At 36.5% G+C, this 21257-nt stretch overlaps 1 protein-coding gene across 5 annotated transcripts in view; it reads right to left on the reverse strand.

Annotated features, from left to right (window-relative positions):
* ATRNL1 (attractin like 1) overlaps positions 1-21257 on the reverse strand; it is an 838515-nt gene that overhangs the window by 625310 nt on the left and 191948 nt on the right. For all 5 annotated transcript variants that reach the window (XM_032176925.2, XM_032176917.2, XM_032176911.2 and 2 more), the window contains exons 16-17: positions 8287-8500; positions 6480-6668 (exon numbers count right to left, since the gene is read on the reverse strand). In XM_032176925.2, the coding sequence (XP_032032816.1) occupies positions 6480-6668; positions 8287-8500 (403 nt within the window). The remainder of the gene's footprint in view (positions 1-6479; positions 6669-8286; positions 8501-21257) is intronic.

Genomic DNA, 21257 nt, shown 5'->3' on the forward strand with positions numbered 1-21257 from the left:
AAAATGATTACCTTCCTTAATTGTTAAAGTGTTTAAATTGAACACATAAACTTACAAATAGTGAAAAAAATATAGATTTGTGAGATAACACCTTATCCTCAAGTTGCGTATTATTCTATTTTTACTGTATCAATTTAATTGAACTTTCATTTGAACCTTTATACATTTAGGACTACATCTCCTATTATTGCTTTAAACATTGCCCTGGAATTCATTTTCACAAGTAGAATATCTGACTACCTAAAATATATCAATTATTAATAATGCCAATTATTAGCAAAGCTTTCTCAGAAACCATTAGTCAAAAACTGTCTTAAAATATATTTCCTCTCTTCAATTTGTGAATTTTAAACAATGATATCACAATATTATAACTGAAAAATACTGGAGAATATTGCAAAATCCTATTTGTTTCTCATTTCCAAAGAAAAGTTTCCCTTAATTTCTATTTACCAGTAAACCTCAAATGAACATTAAGGCAACTTTCTGAAGGCAACTAAAAGACCACTTCCAATACAAAGTTTTGTTGATAAGTATAAAAATATTTTAAATACTCAGATGTTAAATGAATAGACGTGTAATAGAAAACCATAATGTAAATATATTATATATAATTTATCCTGAAAAGTTATAAAGCTAAAGTCAAAAGCATACTAAAACCATCGCCGAGAAGCTGACATTTATGAAAGTGTAACACTCAGCTACTTTTAACCTGTATTTTAAACAAGAATGTCATTTTACTCCTAGTCCCTATTGTACTTCCTGGCATTTCTTCACTACTCTACAAATGTTGGTTGGTTAAAAACATGGGAAATGTTAAATGTAATGAAGGAGTTTATTATTAACAAACAGTGGATCACTGCCAGGTAACTACTTCTTCCAGAAATACAAAGTCTCCTTGAGGCAATGTTCAATGCCCTTCTTCCCCACAATGACACACAGGATGTATAATAAAAAACCTGTAGAGGCAGGCGCAGTAGCTCACACCTGTAATCCCAGCATGTTGGGAGGCCAAGGTGGGCAGATTACTTGAAGTCAGGAGTTCAAGACCAGCCTGGCCAACATGGTGAAACCCCGTTTCTACTAAAAACACAAAAATCAGCCAGGCATGGGGCAGGTGCCTGTAGTCCCAGCTACTCGGGAGGCTGCAGCAGAATTGCTTCAACCCAGGAGGCAGAGATTGCACTGGGCCAAGATTGTGCCCCTGCATTCAAGCCTGGGTGACAGAGCGAGACCCTGTCTCAAAAAAACAAAAACAAACAAACAAAAAAACCCTGTGAAATTGAAATAACTGTTAGAGTAGTATTGGACATTATCAGCACAAATGATCTATACATAGCTTCAGGAAAAGTCGAACATGACAACAGAACAGAGAAAGGAACTATAGAGAAGAAAAAATAGCAAACTACACTATCTGCTCAAGGAACAAATGGTAGAAGTAGACAGTGAAGCCTCCATAATAATCAAGAAAACAAAAGACGCAAAAGATCAAAAACAAAAGACACAATGGCAGACCTGAAGACCTGACTTATGCTTGCCTAGCTGACAGTCCCACCAGCGGTATTTAGTTATCATTATTTGATTTGTCAGTGGTAGAAATTTAATTCATACTTGTGTTAAAATAGTGAATTATGTTTCATTAACCTTCTCAAAAAAGTCAGTTACAACAATTTTTATATTTGCACTGTATAATTACAGTGTTCTCAAAAAACTTATTTCAACTAAATAAAAAGTCCCAAGTAAAGGATTATAAAAGAAAAAATAGCTAAATATTAGTAAACAAAAATACAAAAAATGCAAATAGAGTTAAGAAATATTAAGATATATATATAGAAGTTCCAGCAACTATTTTAATATTTGCAACAAGAGTAAAGAGAAGAAAACATGTATTTTAAGACATTACAGAACATTTTTAGCAGATGAAGAAACAAACTACTCTTCAGGTTTAAAGAGCCAATGAGAAAATCTAAAAAATCTAAAAATCCTTTTCTTCAATGAGAAACTGTAAAAAAAATTAATTTTAAAGATCCACATCAATCACTGAAAAACTGAATTAAAACAATGAAAAATTGTAGAATGCCAACAAGAAAGAAAAAAATCTTAAAAGCTCCCAAAGCGGGGATAAAAAAGATGTTCCAAAAAGGAATGAAAATTAGATTGGCATTGGAATTCTCATCTACAACACTGAATGCTAAAGAGGTTCAAGGAAAAAATTATTTAGAATACCACATTTAGCCATTTTATCATTCAACTGAAAATGAAAAGTAGACTTTTAGACATGCAAAGACTCAAAAGTTTATGTCACAATTTATTTGAAAGAAATTACTAAAGATTATTTACCAATGGTTAAAATGGCAAAATTTATGTTATGTGTGTTATACCACCCAAAAAAATTGTAAAAAAACAAAAAAGTAGAACAAATGAGAAGGAATGGGATATAAGAAAAACTTGTGAGAACATAAGCTTAATTCTAAATAATTTTTAGAAAGTTGTTAAGAGTATAAGAGCTTAGACTTTCACAAACCAGTTTTTCCCTACTTTTTAGCCGTTTTTATTGTGAAATATAACACATATACAATTACATAAAGAAAAATATAAGATTAATAAATTCCTATAAACACACACTCTGGACCCACACAAAGCCTAGAAGTGGAGCATTGCCTCTCTTGTTTCATTTCCTAATCAGCACTCCTAAACTTCTCCCAGCAACATCCTCTAGCTGACATTTTTGAGAATAAACTTTTGCCTTACTCTATAGTTTTACCACCTAAATATGCATTTCTAAACAATATAGTGCAATTTTGACTATTTTTTAACTTTATACCCAAATGTAGTCAAACAGTATGTAATCTTTCATGTCTAGCTTCTTTCATTGAACAATAATGTTTGTGGAGGGACAAGCATGACTATCGAGGCAGGAGAAGGTGCGCATTGTCTCATTCCCCGCAAGTCTTCAACTCTTGTATTCATCTCTCCTGGGCAGCTGGCTCCTAGTTTTGAAATGTTTTGCTGTGCTAAAAAGGCCATTTTATGCCTGCAACCACCACACTGCCAAACACTTGATCAGGTACAACACCCCCATTCCTTATCACAATCCCTAAAAAGGGATATCAACAGGGAGCTCAACCCATAATACATCCAACCATGCCCATCCCAGGCATACATCTCCACTTGATGCCAAGAGCCTGAAGGAACAAATGAACACAACAGCTGCAGCTGGGATTCTAGCCTGCAATGTGTTACTGTTTTGCCTTAGCTCTTCAAGCAACAGTGGTGCCCACTATGGACCAAATACATATTTGACGGGACCACTGGGAGTGATGAAAGGCCTAGAAAGTCAGTGAGTCTCTACGTGCATTGCCTTACGCAGTGGCTACCTCTAAATGGAAAGATGACTCATCTGAGCAAGAAGGACTAATATCAACTGGGTGACCATGTTTTCTAAGGGCCATATACTTATAGGCTTCAACATAGATTTACCACCAACAGGGATCTCAGAATTATGAAATTACTGTGATAGAAGTTATTAAGAAATTATTTTAGGCAGATAGAGAAAAAGGGGGTCCTTGGAAAGTTTTCGTTTCTTTTTAAAACACCTCCAAAAGCGTTTCTTGTGTAACAGAAAAGTCCCAGCTCTGAGAGCCAAGCCGGCAACCTTTAGTATGCATATGCAAGCCATTAGAAACTGGGTCCACTCAACATGGCGATTCCCACCTTTGTCCTCTTGCCCTTGCCCCAGATGGTCCTGGGAACATGGCCGCCCCACATATCCCCACGTGTGTAGAACATCATGGTGCCCTGTATTTGCATATTAAAAGGCTAGGGTGGGAAGGCCAGTTTTTTTCCTAAGGCTACGTGAATGAATGCCTGGTCAAACCAATCCCCTAAGCCCTATGCAAATCAGACACCCCCTTCTCCAGCCTCTACATATACCTGCCTGGTATGCACCACACTTGGGGTTTCCTCTTTCAGCTGTGGAGCCCCCATCCCTCTGTCTCGGTAAGAGCGAACTTCTTCCTTCTGCCTTCTCTTTTCTTTCTTGCCTATTAAACTCTCCGCTCCTTAAAACCACTCCACCTGTGTCCATATTGTTTAATCTAATTCAACGTGAGACAAGAACCCTGGTGTTCCTCCACTCATTGGAGCCATATCATTACTATATTTGCTAACTAGAATGGGTTGCCTCTCAGAGGAAAAACAAGAAAGCTCAAAAGGAGGGAAGGAAGAGTGGACGGGCAGAAAATAAATATTGCTGCTGGGATAGTTGTTTGTATTTTCATCAGTCAGGCTGCCAGTGGCTGCTCCTATGGAGGGACTGCAAAAAAGTCAATGATCTAATAAGAAAGTCCTGAAGATACTTAGGAAAGTTATAGAAACAAGCTGTGTTATGGCCTACACTCCTAGGAAAACTCCAAGTGGCTATTTCCTGGAGAGAAAGGGACAGAAGGAAACCAGTGGACTGATGCAAAAACCTAAAATGGACCTTTGACCTTTAAAAGTTTCAAATATGACAAAAGAAGAGAGATGATGATAGTGGAGAACTTAGGGCTGTTAGGAGAAAGGAATTAGAATTGGGATAAAGATCCCCTGGAGAGAATTCCTGTATAGAGAGAGAAACTGTTGCTTTCCCTATCTCATTGAATACATTTCGACCACAACATATTCCTGAGTTTAACAGATACACTGGACTCCAAGTGGCTTTTATTTTGTCTCCTTTGACTGAACTGTAACTACAGTTTCTTTGGAACCTGCAACAAACACACCAACATGTTAATTAGATTCACTCATTTCAAATCCTGTTTACTGCAGGTTAAAGTATTGGAAGAAAAAAAAAATCTAAGGACTCTTGCTCCTTTTTTCTTTGTGAGCTTCCTGGACACTCAGATGTTGAGAAGAAGAGAATTGAAAAAGAACCAAAATTTGTCTGTTTGGACTTTACCAAGTAACTGATATCTTGCTTTGTTCAAATCAAAGCATCCTCAACAGACATAAACTTGGATACCGGCTGGGCACGGTGGCTCATGCCTGTAATCCCAGCACTTTGGGAGGCTGATCTGGGTGGATCATGAGGTCAGGAGTTTGAGATCAGCCTGGCCAACAGTGAAACCCCATCTCTAAAAAAGTACAAAAATTAGCTGGGCATGGTGGCACATGCCTGTACTCCTAGCTACTTGGGAGGCTAAGGCAAGAGAATCACTTGAACCAGGGAGGTGGAGGTTGCAGTGAGCTGAAATTAGGCCACTGCACTCCAGCCTCCAGCCTGGGCCACAGAGTGAGACTCCACCTCAAAAAAAAAAAAAAAAAAAAACCTGGATACCAACTTTATCTCAGGTGATTCTGCAGCTTTCTATGGTGGTAGAATGGTAACTACTGGGCCCCTGAAAAGCATATTATTCAAAAAAAAGGATATAAAGTCTGGATTAATTACAAGAGGGACAGATACCAATGAATGGGACATGAATGAATGCAACCAACATTGAGAGGTCATAAGAGCAGCAGGAGTAAATAAAACTTTCTACTTTTTTGTTCCCAATCTGAACATACCAATTAATTCAGGTGAAAAGGCGTATTTTTGACGAGCGTCAGTGTCAAAGAGTGGACTGTGGAAAGATAAACCATATTCTCTTCTATGAAGAAGCCAGCTAAGATCAGTACTTTCTTCTCCCAAGCAGAAAGAGTTTCACATGGTCTCAAGTTCCTACAAGGCTACCCAGTGCTACCAGTAGCATTATGCAATTCCCTTGGCAGCTATATTCTGATACCATTTGTGTTTGTAAGCAAGGCCGCTCTCACCACATAGTACCCAGTATTAAACATTCATTCAGGTGCAGCCTTATCCTACAGTCCTTAGAAAACATGAGAGACCAGCAAGGGGCAAGATCTTTCTGCTGAAGTACAACTCATAGCAAACCCAGAACTGCCCTGCTGACATAACTCTATGTGATTTCAAGACTGTGCATTCTATACTTGTAGCAGATACACCAACACTCATAAAATATTCTTGCCCCAAAATGCTTTCCTGAATCTAATCATGAGGGAAAAATTAGACAAATCCAAATTGAGAAACTTCCAAAACAATTGGTATAGGTTATTCAAAAATATCAAAGTCATATAAGGAAAAGATATGGGAACTGAACTAGATTAAAAGACACTAAAAAGGCTCACCAAAGCAATCTGTGATGTTTGAGGTGAACACTCTCATGAAGCGTTATGCTGTCTGCAGCATACACACAGTTCAGGGAAAAGGGGCTGTACATATGTGGCAATATGTTAATATTTAGGGTAAGATACTTAGTGGAATGCAAAATGATGATATAATAAAAATCAGAGGTTAACAGTACCAGTTGGTTTCAAAAGTAGCCGTAACAATATTTTTTCTCATTTTTTGAAACTTCTTCAAATATTTAATTCTTCTTTACATCACAGAAAAGTAATTTATGTTGCTATCAAGTGAGAAGTCACTCTAAATAAATACTTACGGGAGCAGGTGGCAGTTTGCCACTCTAGACATTGTCCATATGGAAAAGAGATGATATAGGCATTAGAGTCAACACATCGTTTCGTACTGCTGCACCACATACACTCCATGCCATTGCTTGTACAGTTGGAACATGATGTCCTTAGAGAGCATGGCTTTTTGCATGGCCTCGCATTTTGATTTGGACTAACTGGAATAAATAAACAAATACAATAATTTCATTTTTAACTTCATGTTAACACAATTGTATGGGTTTTCTTTGCTTTGCTGTTCAGGGCATGTTTCAATTAAGCCAACTGTGGTATTATAATATGATGAGGTAAATAAAAACAAAGATGATATATCAATACTTATTAAAATTTTTATTAAATTTGAAAATGTATAACTCCTTTGAAACTTTTAATTCCTTACAAAGTATATAAAGTTGTATAATTTTAAATATTATAAGTAGTAATGTAATCTATGACCTAGTTTGTATACCAGCACTGTTTATTTTCCCAGCCACAATTTTTTCCCAGCCACAATGTTTTCCATAGCATTCCACATCTTACAAAGTAAATGTCCCGTAAGTGAACATGTCTTTGATATAAACAAAGAATAAAAGGACAGCTTATCATAAAATATTACACAAGATACAATATTTATGACAGTCTTTAGGATGGCCATTATTTAAAAATAATAGGAAATAAATATTGGCAAGGATGGAGAGAAATTGAAACCTTTGTGCACTGCTGGTGGGAATGTGAAAAACAGAATTGCCACATTATTTTGCAATTCTCCTTCTGGCTATACATATATATACTCCAAAGAAGTGAAAGCAAGAAGCTGAACAGGTATTCATACACCCACATTCATAGCAGCATTACTCACAATAGCCAAAAGGTAGAAGCAACGCAAGTATCCATTGATAAATGAATGGATGAACAAAATGTAGTATTTACATATAATGTAATATTGGTCAACCTTAAAAAGGAAGGAAATTCTCATATATCCTACAACTTGGTTAAACCCTAAAGACATTATGCTAAGGGAATAAGCCAGTCACAAAGCACATATACTGTATGAGTCCACCATATGAGGTACCTGAAGTAGTAAATTCATAGAGACAGAAAGTAGAATAGTAGTTGCTAGGGACTGTAGGGGGTGGGGTGGAGGAAATGGAGAGTTATTGTGTAATGGGTACAGATTTTTAGTTTGGCAAAATGAAAAAGTTCTGGAGATAAATGGTGATGATGTTTGCACAACAGTGTCAAAGTATTTAATGCCATTGAATTGGCATTAAAATACATTGACAATGGTTAAAATGGTAAATTTTAAGTATATTTTACCACAATAAAAATATAAGATTTAAAAGAAAAGAATTCAATATTCCTTTCTTACTTAACAAAACTCCATTTCAGAAGATGTAACAAAAATGTTTGTTTTTACTTGATAACTGAAATAATATGTCTACAAGAGTAAAAGGAGTCCCAATTAGCCATTAAAACAAATCTTCTTCCCAAACACTATAATGATAAAAGTAAAAGACATTAATGAATTAAGAATAGATTATTGCTATATTATAAGTAACTACAACCATATGTTCATAATCTCACTATTTGAACCAACAAAGATTGCATAAAATAATAATATTATGTTATTTTCACAAGTTAATGCTGAGATCACTAATAATAAGTGGGGAAGAATGTGTATAAAAATAAAATTTACATAAATATCAGAGAATCAGACTACACCCTAGAAGGAAGGAATGAGAAGATGAGAAGATGGGTGGGAAACATACTTTTAAAGGAATTTACTGGACTACTTACCGACAGGTTTTTCACAGACAAGGCCATTTGCCATAGATGTACAAGGATTAGCTTTTAAGCCTGCCACTGCAGCCCTTTCTAGATATGCACAAAACCCAGAATCATTGGGTTCGCCAGGAAGCCACTGTAGTGTTGTGTTTGTAAAAGGAGACATGTCTTCCCATCCCCAATAGGATATATTGATCTTGCGCAAGCCTACCCAAGGTGATACTTTCTGTAAACAACAGGGAAAGGGGCATTCAAAGAAAGTTAGATGTAAAAATATGGCATATTCCTTAGCAAATAGTTCATTATCATTAAAAATCATATTTGGAAATATATAAAACTGCCTTTCTAATGAGTTTTAGTACTAAGAATAATTAACAATTACAGCATATTTTGGAGAATGATGTAGAATAGAACACCGTTTTTAAAACACAGGTTTTATGTTTAGCTACATGATTGGCATCATTTATTTAGCCTTCATGAACCTCAGTTTCCTCTTCTATAAAGTGGAGATATAATTATCTATCTGATAAGGCAGGATTATTTAAAAACTTAACATATTGTTATTGCTGCTGCTGCTTCTATTACTATTACTACTATCAATGTAATCAGTTATAGGATTAAGACTCTAAAGATAAATTGCCATTATCTACATTGTGAAAATAGAAAATAAAATCAACAAACAATATATAGAGTCTGAGTGAAGACTTCATAACAAGACTTAGCAAAAAGACTTACAGAAGAATAACTGCCTCTCTCTTAGCTCAGACGTCTACAAATAAATTTGGACTTCTACATGATTTTTGGATAAATTAATGTCATATAATTTTATTAATAAAAAACAACAAAAGTAATAAAATCTGATGCTTGTGCCTAAAATTTAACTAAGATTGACAAATGCTACATAACTATTCTTAATGCTGTAATATTTCAAAATTAACTTGAAATAAAAATCTTTATCATATTTATAACCTTAATAATTACTCAATTTTAAAATGTTCTTCTTATATTTAAAAATGATATATTCATGATCCAAGTTACTAATCTTTACAAATTTTTTTAGATTATAAACACCTCTATTTTAACATATATGATAATATATTTATTTTCCAAAATACTAAGCTACCAATATTATATTACAATGTGAAATAATTTCAAAATGCCACATTGTTCTTTTTTTTTTTTAACATTATGGAGTACCAGGATAGAGAAAAATGTTTCTCCACCTTAGACGTTAACAACATAGAAATAAGATATTTATATCCAGTATTTATTCTAATTATGATGTGCATATGGTCCTAGAGATCTTAAAAGATAGCCATACACCTAGAAATGTGTGCAGAGTACAAATAAAATAAATTTCACATAGTAAACACTCAACAAATGTTTCTTGGATAAAATTTAAATATCTTATAAATTCTTGTTATGACAATAGATCTCATATTGCCCAAGTACTGTACACATAGTAGGTAATCAGTAAATTTTGCTAAACAAAATCCATTAGAATAAAAATTGCTATCTTCCATCATCAGCACAGTGCCTAAAACAAAGATGGTACTTAATAAATAATGTTTCTAATTATAAAAATACACATGCTGCTTCACATTGTGATCAGCATATATTTCATATATTATTCTGAAAAATACTTTGATAAGCAAAAACCTATAACATTCTTACAGCTCTTGATAATAACAGCAGGAGTCAATTCAACATAGATATTTCAGATTAACAACTGTGTTTCACATGACAGCAATTCTGCCTATATCCCCGAACTATCTATAGTCAAGACAAGTCATTTAAAATGAAATATTACTCCCTAATTCATCATGATAAAAATCTGAGAGGAAGAGGAAGAAAACAGAAAAATGAAGCTGCTGATAAAACATTTAAAGTAACTATTACTCAGTAAATGAAATGGACAGGCAGTTCATTATCTTATGTAAGATACATAACTATATTATGAAAATTTACTGCAGCACACCATAAATCACTGTAACATTTCATTAGCCATTTCCAATAAGTAAATGATCATTTGACCCAAGATATCTCTATAAAGTGCATGAATTTGTCAATCTTTATTTGCCAAAAAAGGGTTATCTTCAGTTTATACAAGTGTAATGACTCAGAATTCATTTTATATAAAGATATGCATAATTGAATGCCACCTTCCAGAAGTCTCCACCTTTGAAATCTTGCTAAAGTTCAGCTTTCTGATAAAGCAAAACATTCTTCATTTACAGGGCATGCTAGTTAGCATCATATTCCTCAACAAATGGAACTTTTGAATGCGTGATGAACTTATCAAGTCTAAGTTCATCACACATTCAAAATAATTATTAGTTCAATCATTATTATTTATAATAATAGGGAAGAAAAAAATGAACACTAACATAACAATCTTGAAATATGCAATCTCAAAAAAGCACATTTCAAGGTTATATTGTAAGAACTAAAAATAATATGGCTTAAGCAAGAAAGAAAACAACAGAGTTCCAATATCAAATACCAGTACTTTCTAAATATAAGGGAATTTGAATCTGCCAATAATAAGCTCTGCATAAGTGGTAGTGAGAACTAATTTTCACATGTTCATTGGTAATTGTCCCTTTTTTTTTTTTTTTTTTTTAAGACGGAGTCTCACTCTGTCCCCCAGGCTGGAGTGCAGTGGCGCGATCTTGATCTTGGCTCACTGCAAGCTCCACCTCCTGGGTTCACGCCTTTCTCCTGCCTCTGCCTCCTGAGTAGCTGGGACTACAGGCGCCCGCCACCACGCCTGGCTAATTGTTTTGTGTTTTTTTTAGTAGAGACGGGGTTTCACCGTGTTAGCCAGGATGGTCTCGAACTCCTGACCTCGTGATCCGCCTGCCTCGGCCCCCCCAAAGTACTGGGATTACAGGCGTGAGCCACTGCACCTGGACAGTAATTGTCCCTTATTTTTTGTAGTAAAAGAAATAAAGCTCCTGGCATCACAAGAATATAAACAGATTTTAACTTAGTTGTTTGTCCCATATGCTAAAAATAAAACTTTACAAATACACCTTGTCACATTCTTCAAAAATATTATAAAACTGATAGGTCTCTCCTATATGCTACCTCATATATCTTATCCTCTAGCCATTAAGCTAGTAGCTCTCAAGACAAGTTAAGAGAAAAGACAGGCATTTCTCTGGCTCTTTACCAATATTTTCATGTGCTGGCCAACTCCAAATCCTATAAGACATAGCTATGGCACTCCTCTAGGAAATTATTCTTAGGTCCACATTACTGGTTAGATGCCTACCCTTTATCTTCATATAGCACCCTGTGTGCATCTATCATTGCAATTATCACGTTTCAGCAGAATTGTGTTTGTTTCTTTCTCCAGTAAGCTCTTTGAGAACAGCAACTGTCTTTTGAACTCTGTAATCTCAGAAAGCAGTAGATTGCCAAGTACACTGAAAGTAATAAATGTATACTAAATGAATAACTGCTGGTCTATCCTTCACAGAAAAATAGCTACAGTTCACAGAAAAGTAGTTTCCTGAATCAACTGTTCATATAAATACAATTAATATAGTTTTTCTTTACCCTATTAATCCCAGACATAAAAAAAAAAATCTTATAAGGCCAAGAAGTACCATACTGCAATATCCACTTCAAAATATTTTAATATTTATAAAAGCCAAAGGATATAATTAATTCATCAGTTTTATTAATGGGGAAAAGGCTTGGCTGTATAGACAGAAACTGGGGATAGAAATTAGATTATCCATTATTGATACTCATGAGAAATATACATGCTAATATTAATATATTTCATCACAAAAATTAGGGTTAGCAGTAACAGTGGACTGAGTGTCCATACAAAAATTTCAGAAGTGATGTCAGCAAGATGTCTGACTAGAGACACCTGGTGCTCATCCCTTCCACAAGAGAGGATTGAGACAATTAATAAAGAGCTACGCTTTGACTGGAGTGTCGAAGGGAGAGTGTTGGAGTGCAGTGGGGGAGTGGAGATGCACCTGTGGTGAATGGAAGTCCAGAAAGGCAGCGTGGAGGCACCCAGCCTTTGCCCTGTCTTCTCCACCTGGATTGGATCTGTTTAGGATCAGCAGTGACTTCCTGTTATAGGGAATAGGTAAGGAGAAGATCCCCACCCGCCCCCATTGCTACCAAAAACACCTACAATCCTCACTACAGAAGAATCCCACAGTCCTTACGAGCTCTGAGCCCAGTTTAGAAAGCTGCCAGGAATTCCCTCAGCTGCATTGCCTTCAATTAAGAATACAAAGGGTGCACTTCTCATTCCCTACCCAAGCCCTGTGAGCCAAGATGCTGCAGCATGGTGCCATCTTGAGACTAGAACCACCTCAGGAGTGTACCTTGCTCAAGTGTCCAGTAGCCTCTGCACCTCTCCAGTACTGCAGTTCATTTTCATTCCACCAAGCCCACACAGGCAGCTGAATGCCACAACCCCAGCTGAACAGAGCCTAGGTCCAGGATTGGCTGTGACTCTGGTCCTACACAGCAGGGAAACCAATCCCCACCACTGCACTTCTGAGCCAAAGGAATGTTCTGGCAGTCCCACACAGGACAATGTGGTCCTTGAGCCAGCCGAGCCAGTCCAACCATTGCACGCCCTCCCCCAAGCAGGAGAGGCCCTTGAGCCTCTGTGCAGCCAATACGCCCCTAGGCCAGAGGAGCGGCTACGTGCCTGCACTCAGGGCCTGAGAAACAGCCACATTGCACCCTCTCCAGGCAGGCCTTTGGCCTGCCTAAAAGCCTTGCACTGGCAATCGGGGCCTAGAAACAGTTCCACAGGCTGCCACTGCTGGGCATGCCTCCATGCAATACAAGCAACCATGAGTCCACATCCAGCACCTGAGAAACACCTCTACAGGCCACCCCTGGCAGGCACACCCACAGGCTAGCCAGGAAGCCATATAAGCATATCCTGGGCCTGAGACACAACCCCATGAGGCATTCCCAGCAGATATTCCCCCAAGCCAGCCAAGCAGCAATGCACCTGCATCCTGGGATTAAGAAATAGCCCTGTGGGTTGTTCCTGGCAAGCAAGCCCCCAGGACAGCCAAGCAGCCTTGAACCTGTCTCCTGGGCCTGAAAAACAGTCTCAAAGGCCAACCCTAGAAAACATCTTTCCAGGCCAACTGAGCAGCTATACACTCACATCTTAAGCTTGAAAAACAATCTCATAGGTTGTTCCTGGCAGGCAACCCCCAGGTCAGCCAAGTGACTACATGCCTATGCTCCCAGAGTGAGAGTCCTGTGGCCTCAACCCCAGCAAGCCAGAACGCAAGTTGCCCTATCCACTGTGTGTACTCACATGCCCATAATCTGAGAAACAGCAAGATGAGCACACTCTCCAACAAAGCCACACCACCACTGCTACAAACTATCTTTGCAAAGGCTACCAAGACACTTGAAAATGTCACTACTATGTCACTAGTGTGGATTATAGCTGAAGAAACTACATGTAGACTACACTACTTCATCTACCTAGAACCAATACCAATACACCCCATTGAACTAATACCCCAAGACCCATTCATACTAATAATTCTTTCCATACAACACCTACTCCATAAAATTGGAAGAATTTTATGTAGGAATTCCTACATAAAATGTATGAATACATCAAACATTAAACATAAAAAAAAAAACATGATATCCCCAAAGGAAAACAATATTTCTCCAGTAATAGAACCCAACATAAGTAAACATATGAAATATCAGAAAGAAAATTCAAAATAATCTTAAGGAACTTCAGTGAGATACAGGAGAAGACAAATAGACAATTCAACAAAATAAGGAAAACAATTCATAATTTGAATGAAAAATTCAACAACAGAGATATTAGAAAAAAAAGAACAAAATAAATCCTAGATCTGAAGAATTCAATGAATAAAACTTGAAAAATGCAACAGAGAGCTTCAACCACAGACTTAACTACACAGAAAAAAATAATTACTCTCTTCTTTTTTTAACAGAGATGGAATCTTGCTATGTTGCCTAGGCTAGCTTCGATCTCCTGGGCTTACAAGCGATCCTCCCACCTCAGCATCCCAAGTAGCTAGGACTACAGGTTCACACCACCATGCCCAGCTAGAAGAATCACTGGACTTAAAAGCAAATAACACAGGCAACAAAAAAAAAATAGAATATGGAGTGAAGAAGGCCTACAGCATTTACCAGAAACATTTAGTGAAAACCTATTTGTATTATAGGCACTACAAAAGAGAACAGAAGGGAACAGGTGTCTAGAAATATTTAATAAATCACTTGAAAACTTTCCACGTCTTCAGAAAGAAATGGACATCCAGGTCGAGGAAGCTTAAAGAACACCAAATAGATTCAGCCTATACAGGTCCTCTCTAATGCACACGATACTCAAATCATAGACAATCAAACATGAAGAATTCTAAAAGCAGCAAGAGAAAAGCGTAAAGTCAAATATAGGAAAATCCCCATTTCAACAATAGTGAATTTCTTAGCAGAAACCATAAAGGTCAAGAGGAATGGAATGATATATTCAAACTATTGAGAAGAAAACAAAAAAACTGTCAACCACAAATATTATACCCAGCAAAGCTATCCTTCAGAAATTAAGGAGAAATAATATCTTTCACAGACAAAATCTAATGAAATTAATCACCAATAGACTAGCCTTACAATAAATGCTCAAAGGAGCCTAACATCTAGAATGGAAAAGATGATAACCACCATCATGAACACATACAAAATTTTAAAACTCACTGGTAGAGCCAATACACTAAGGAGAAAGAGAAAGAAATAAAACCGTATCACTACAGAAAGCCATGTAACTACAAAAACAAACAATAAGAGAGGAAGAAAGGAACAAAGGATAGAAAGGATATACAAAGGAAGAAAAGATGTATGAAAACCAGAAAACAACCAATAAATTGACAAGAATAATTCTCACCTTCCAATAATAACCTTGAAAGTAAATAAATTCCCTTACTTAAGAGATATAGATTGTCTGCAGGTATTTTTTTAAAAAATAACTAACAATATACTGCCTACAAGAAACTTACCTCACCTGGACAGACATATATAGACTAAAAGTGAAGGGATGAAAAAAGATATTCCATGCAAACAGAAAGCAAAAGTGAACAGGAGTAGCTACACTTATATCAGACAAAGCAGACTAACTCAAAAGCTGTAAAAGAGATAAAGAAGCATATTATACAATAAGAAAGGGATTAATTTGGTAAGAGACTATAAATTGTAAATATACATGCACCCAATGCTGGAGCACTTAGATATATAAGGAAAATATTATTAGATATAAAAAGAGAAATATGCCCCAAAACAATAATACTTGGAGACTTCAACACCATGCTCTCAGCATTGGACAGATGATCTAGACAGAAAATCAGCAAAGAAACATCAGATTTAAACTGCAGCATAAACCAAACGGACCTAACAGACATTTACAGAGCACTGTACTGAAGAATACACATACTTTTCATTAGCATGTGGAACATTCTCCAGGAATGACCATATATGGTAGGACACAAAACAAATATCAACAAAATTTTAAAAATAAAAATCATACCAAGTATCTTGCATGACCACAATGGAATAAAACTAGACATTAGTAAAAAGAGGAACATTCAAAACAATGTGAATAAATGGAAATTAAACAATATAGTCCTCAATTAACACTGGGTGAAGAAAGAAATTAAGAATGAAATTTAAAAATTACTTAAGACTGCTGAAAACAGAAACACAACATACCAAAGTCTGTAGGATATAGCAAAAGGAGTACTGAGAGGGAAGTTTATAGTAATAAATGTCTACACCAAAAAAAAACAAACAGAATGATTTCAAATAAACACCCTAATGTTGCATCTCAAAGAATTAGCAAAGTAAGAAAAAACCAAATCCAAAATTAGAAGAAGGAAAAAAATAAAGATCATGGCAATCATGATCTTTATTGAAATGAAATCAGGACTAAAATAACACAGAAGATCAATGACACAAAATGTCGGTCTTGTTCAAAAAATAAAGAAAACTGATAAACCATTTGCTAGACTAAACAAGAAAGAGAGAGGACCCAAATAAATAAAATCAGAAGTGAAAATTCAGGAGACATTAAAATAACACAGAAACATAAAGGGTCATTAGAGACTACTATAAACAACTATATTCCAAGAAATTGAAAACTTACAGGAAATGAATAAATTTCTGGACACATGCAACCTAGAAATTGAACCAAAAAGAAATAGAAAACTTTAAAATACCAACAAAATTCATGATTTTGAATGAATGATGAAAAGTCTCACAACAAAGAAAAGTCCAGGACCAGATGGCTTCACTGCTGAATTCTACCAAACCTTTCAAAAATAATTAAAACCAATTCTTCTCAAATTATTTCAAAGAACTGAAGGAGAGGGGATTTTCTTAACTCATTCTATGAGGTCAGCATAACACTGATACCAAAACCAGACAAGGACATTTAAAAAAAAAAAAAAAAACCTAGAGGCCAATATCTCTGATGAACATATGCAACAATGCTCAACAAAATACTAGCAAAATGAATCCAACAATATCAGAACAATACACACCATGACCAAGAAGGATTTATCCAAGGGCTACAAGGATGGTTCAACCTACATAAATTAATAAACATCAAATATCACATCAATAGAAGGACAAAGACCATACAATCATCTCAATAGATGCAGCAAAAGCATTCAACAGAATTCAACATCTCATCAAGATAAAAACTTAAATTAGGTATTTACATAGGAATTACCTAATTTAGGAAGGAAATAAATAAATAAATACCTCTATTTAGGAAGGAATGTACCTGAAAATAATAAAGGCCATATATGACAAACCCACAGCTAACATCATACTGAATAGGAAAAGCTCAAAGCCTTTCTTCTAAGAATTGGAACAAGACAAGGATGCCCGTTCTCACCACAATTATTTAACATAGCACTGTAAGTCCATGGCCAGGGCAATTAGGCAACAGAAGAAATAAAAGACACCCAAATTGAAACAGAAGAAGTCAAAGTGTCCCTGTTTGTAGATGATATGATACAGAACTAGAACTAGAAAGAAATTATTTAGGTAGATAGGGAGGGTAAGAGAGTCCTCAGCAAGCCTTCCCTTTTAACAAAAAGCAGCTCCAAAATCATTATTTTTCTAACAAAGAGCTGACAGAGATAAGAAAGCTGGAAGCTTACACCAGTGAATGCCGGCAGCTGTGCCACTAGGTAAAGGCTACGTGGGGGCCAGGCATGTTCAACTTGGAGGCTACATCTTCCCTTTTCTTTGTCAACCACGTGTACAGTAAAGGAACAGGCAACATGGCACTGGCCAAGTAGAGAACCCATCTGCATAATAAAAGATTAGGGTGGGGCAGCCAGCTCCTTCACTATGTAAATGGCACACCTGGTCAGATCAATCTTTTGGGCTCTATGTAAATCAGACACCACCTCCTTAAGCTTGTCTATAAAACCCCATGCATTTCACCACAGAACTAGAAGACCCACTCCAGAGCCCCTCTCTCTCTGCAGGAGAGAAAGGTTTTCTCTTTCACCTATTAAACCTCTGCTCTTTTCTTGGGTGGGGGTGAGGGGTTGCAGTTTCACTCTTGTCACCCAGGCTGGGGTGCAGTGGCACGACCTCAGCTCACTGCAACCTCTGCCTCCCAGATTCAAGCAATTCTTCCACCTTAGCCTCCAAAGTGGCTGGGATTACAGGCGCCCGCCACCAGGCCCAGCTAATTTTTTATACTTTTAGTAGAGATGGCGTTTCACCTTGTTGGCCAGGCTGGTCTCAAGCTCCTGATCTCAGGTGATCCATTCACCTCAGCCTCCCAAAGTGCTGGAATTACAGGCATGAGCCACCATGCCCGGCAACCTCTGCTCTTAATGTCACTCCATGTATGTCTGTGTCCTTGATTTCCTTGGTGTGAGGCAAAGACCCTCGGATATTACCCTGGAAGAATGACACCACTTCAACTCTACCAGAAAACTCTTAGTACTGATAAACTAATTCAGCAAAGTTTCAGGTTACAAAATCAACACACAAAAATCGGTAGCACTTCTATACACAAACAACAAACTAGGTGGAAAATAAATCAAGAAGGTAACACCATTTACAATACTTAGAATTAATTTAACCAAGAAGGTAAAAGACCTCTACAAAAAAAAAACTACAAAACACTGATTAAAGAAACTGAAGAGTATCCAAACAAATGAAATGACATTCCATGCAAATGGATCAGAAGACTTAATATTGTTAAAACAACCATGCTACTCAAAGCAATCTACAGACTCAATGTACTACCTATAAAATACCAATGACATTGTTCACAGAAATAGGAAAAGCAATCCTAAAACTTGTATGGAACAAAAAAGAGCCCTAATAGCCAAAGCAATCCTGAGCAAAATGAACAAAGCTAGAGCTATCAAAGTACCAGGCTTCAAAATACACTACAAAGTTGTAGTAAACAAAATAGCATGGTACTGGTATAAAAACATACACATACACCAACGGAAGAGAATAGAGAACCCACAAATAATTCACATAGCTGCAGCCAGCTGATTTTTGACAATTACACCAAAACATGCACAGGGGAAAGGACAATCTCTTCAATAAATAGTGCTAGAAAAACTGGATCTCTATATGCATTACAATTAACTAGACCCCCACCTCTTACCCTATACAAAAACAACAACAAAGAACTAAATTTAAGGCCCAAAACAATAAAACTACTAGAAGAAAACATACGAAAAAACTTCAGGAATGGGTTTACGAAAAGATTTTATGAACAAGACCTCAAAAGCACAGGAAACAAAAGCAAAAATAAACAAATGGGATTATATAAAAACAAAAAGCTTCTGCACAGCAAAGGAAACAACACAGTGAAAAGACAACCTACAGAAAGGGAGATTATATGGTTTGGCTGTGTTCCCATCCATATCTCATCTTGAATTACCACGTGTTGTGGGAGGGATCTGATGGGAAGTAATTGAATCATGGGGGCAGGTCTTTCATGTGCTGTTCTCATGATAGTGAATAAGTCTCACAAGATCTGATGGTTTTAAAAAAAGGAATTCCCCTTCACAAGCTCTCCCTCTCTTTCCCCGCTGCCATCCATGTAACATGTGACTTTCTCCTTCTTGCCTTCTGCCATGATTCTGAGGCCTCCCCAGCCATGTAGAACTGTAAGTCCATTAAACCGCTTTTTCTCCCCAGTCTCAGATATGTCTTTATCAGCAGCATGAAAACAGACTAATAGGAGAAAATATTGGTAAACTATTCATTTGGTAGGGAATTAATATCCAGAATATATAAGGAACTAAAAAATTTCGACAGCAAAAAACCACAATCTGAATTAGAAAAGAACGAATGATCTGAACAGACATTTCCCAAAAGAAGACATACAGGCTGGACACGGTGGCTCATGCCTGTAATCCCAGCACTTTGGGAGGCCAAGGCGGGTGGATTACCTGAGGTCAGGAGTTCGAGACCAGCCTGGCCAACATGGTGAAACCCCGTCTCTACTAAAAATACAAAAATTAGCTGGGCGTGGTGGTACACGCCTGTAATCCCAGCTACTCGGGAGGCTGAGGCAGAAGAATTGCTTGAGCCCAGGATACGGAGGTTGCAGTGAGCCAAGATCATGCCACTGCACTCCAGCCTGGCCAACAGAGTGAGACTCTGTCTCAAAAAAAAAAAAAAAAAAACACCCAAGTGACCAACAAAAGTGTGAAAAAAATGGTCAACATCACTAATCATCAGGGAAACACAAATAAAAACCACAACGAGATATCATCTCACCTCCAGATGTCTATTATCAAAAAGTCAAAATACTGGTGAGGATGCAGGGAAAAGGGAATTCTTATATGTTGTTGGTGGGAATGTAAATTAGTACAGCCCTATGGAGAACAATATAGAAGTTCCTCAGAAAACTACAAATAGAACTATCATTTGTTCCAGCAATCCCACTACTGGGCATTTATCCAAAGGAAAGAAAATCAGTATCTCAATGGGATACCTGCATTCTCATATTTATTGCAGCACTATTCACAATAGACAAGATGTGGAACCAACCTGGGTTTCCAACAAGAAAAAAATAGATAAACAAAATGTGGTATATATACGTAAGGGGATAATATTCAGTCATCAAAAAAGAATGAAATCCTGTCATTTATGGCAACATGGATGGAAGCGGAGGACATTTTGTTAAGTAAAATAAGAGAGGCCCAGAAAGTTACACATCTTGTGTTCTCATTCATAAGTGGAAGCTAAAAAAAAAAACAACAGTTGATCTTATAGAAGTTAAATGTAGAGGAGAGGTATTAGAGGCTGGGAAGAGTAAGGGGAAAGGGAGGGATAAGAAGAGATTTATGAAAGGATTGAAAATTACAGCTCGATAAGATGAATAAGTTCTAATGTTCTATAATAATGTAGGATGACTGTTGTTAACAATAATATATCACATAGTTTCTAATGGCTAGAAGGAGAATATTGAATGTTCCCAACACAAGTAAATGATAATAAATGTTTGAGATAATGGATACGCTAATTTCCCTGATTTGCTCACTATACATTATATGTATTAAACCAGCTCTATGTACCCCATAAATACATACAATTCTTCAGTGACAATAAAATAAATTTTAATAGAAGCTTGAACAAAAAAATGTACTTACTATAGAAAAATTAAGACATTTTTCCACAATCAGTTTCAATATTAACTATTTACCAGATAAATTCATTTAGTTACCTAAAAATTCATTGCCTAAATAATGCTTCCTGGAAATAGTAGTAATAGCAGTAGTGGGAACAAAGACATAAAAATAGTACCCCTTAAAATGGAAATAGTAAAAATTGTAACCAAAGTTAACTCTCAAAAATAAATTTTTCTATATTCTTTACATGCAGTATCTCATTTATTACCCACAATAAACATATGAAGTAGCCATGATTATTATGCCAGTTTA

This window comes from Hylobates moloch, unplaced genomic scaffold (assembly GCF_009828535.3).
Source record: "Hylobates moloch isolate HMO894 unplaced genomic scaffold, HMol_V3 SCAFFOLD_3, whole genome shotgun sequence".
Lineage (NCBI taxonomy): Eukaryota > Metazoa > Chordata > Mammalia > Primates > Hylobatidae > Hylobates > Hylobates moloch.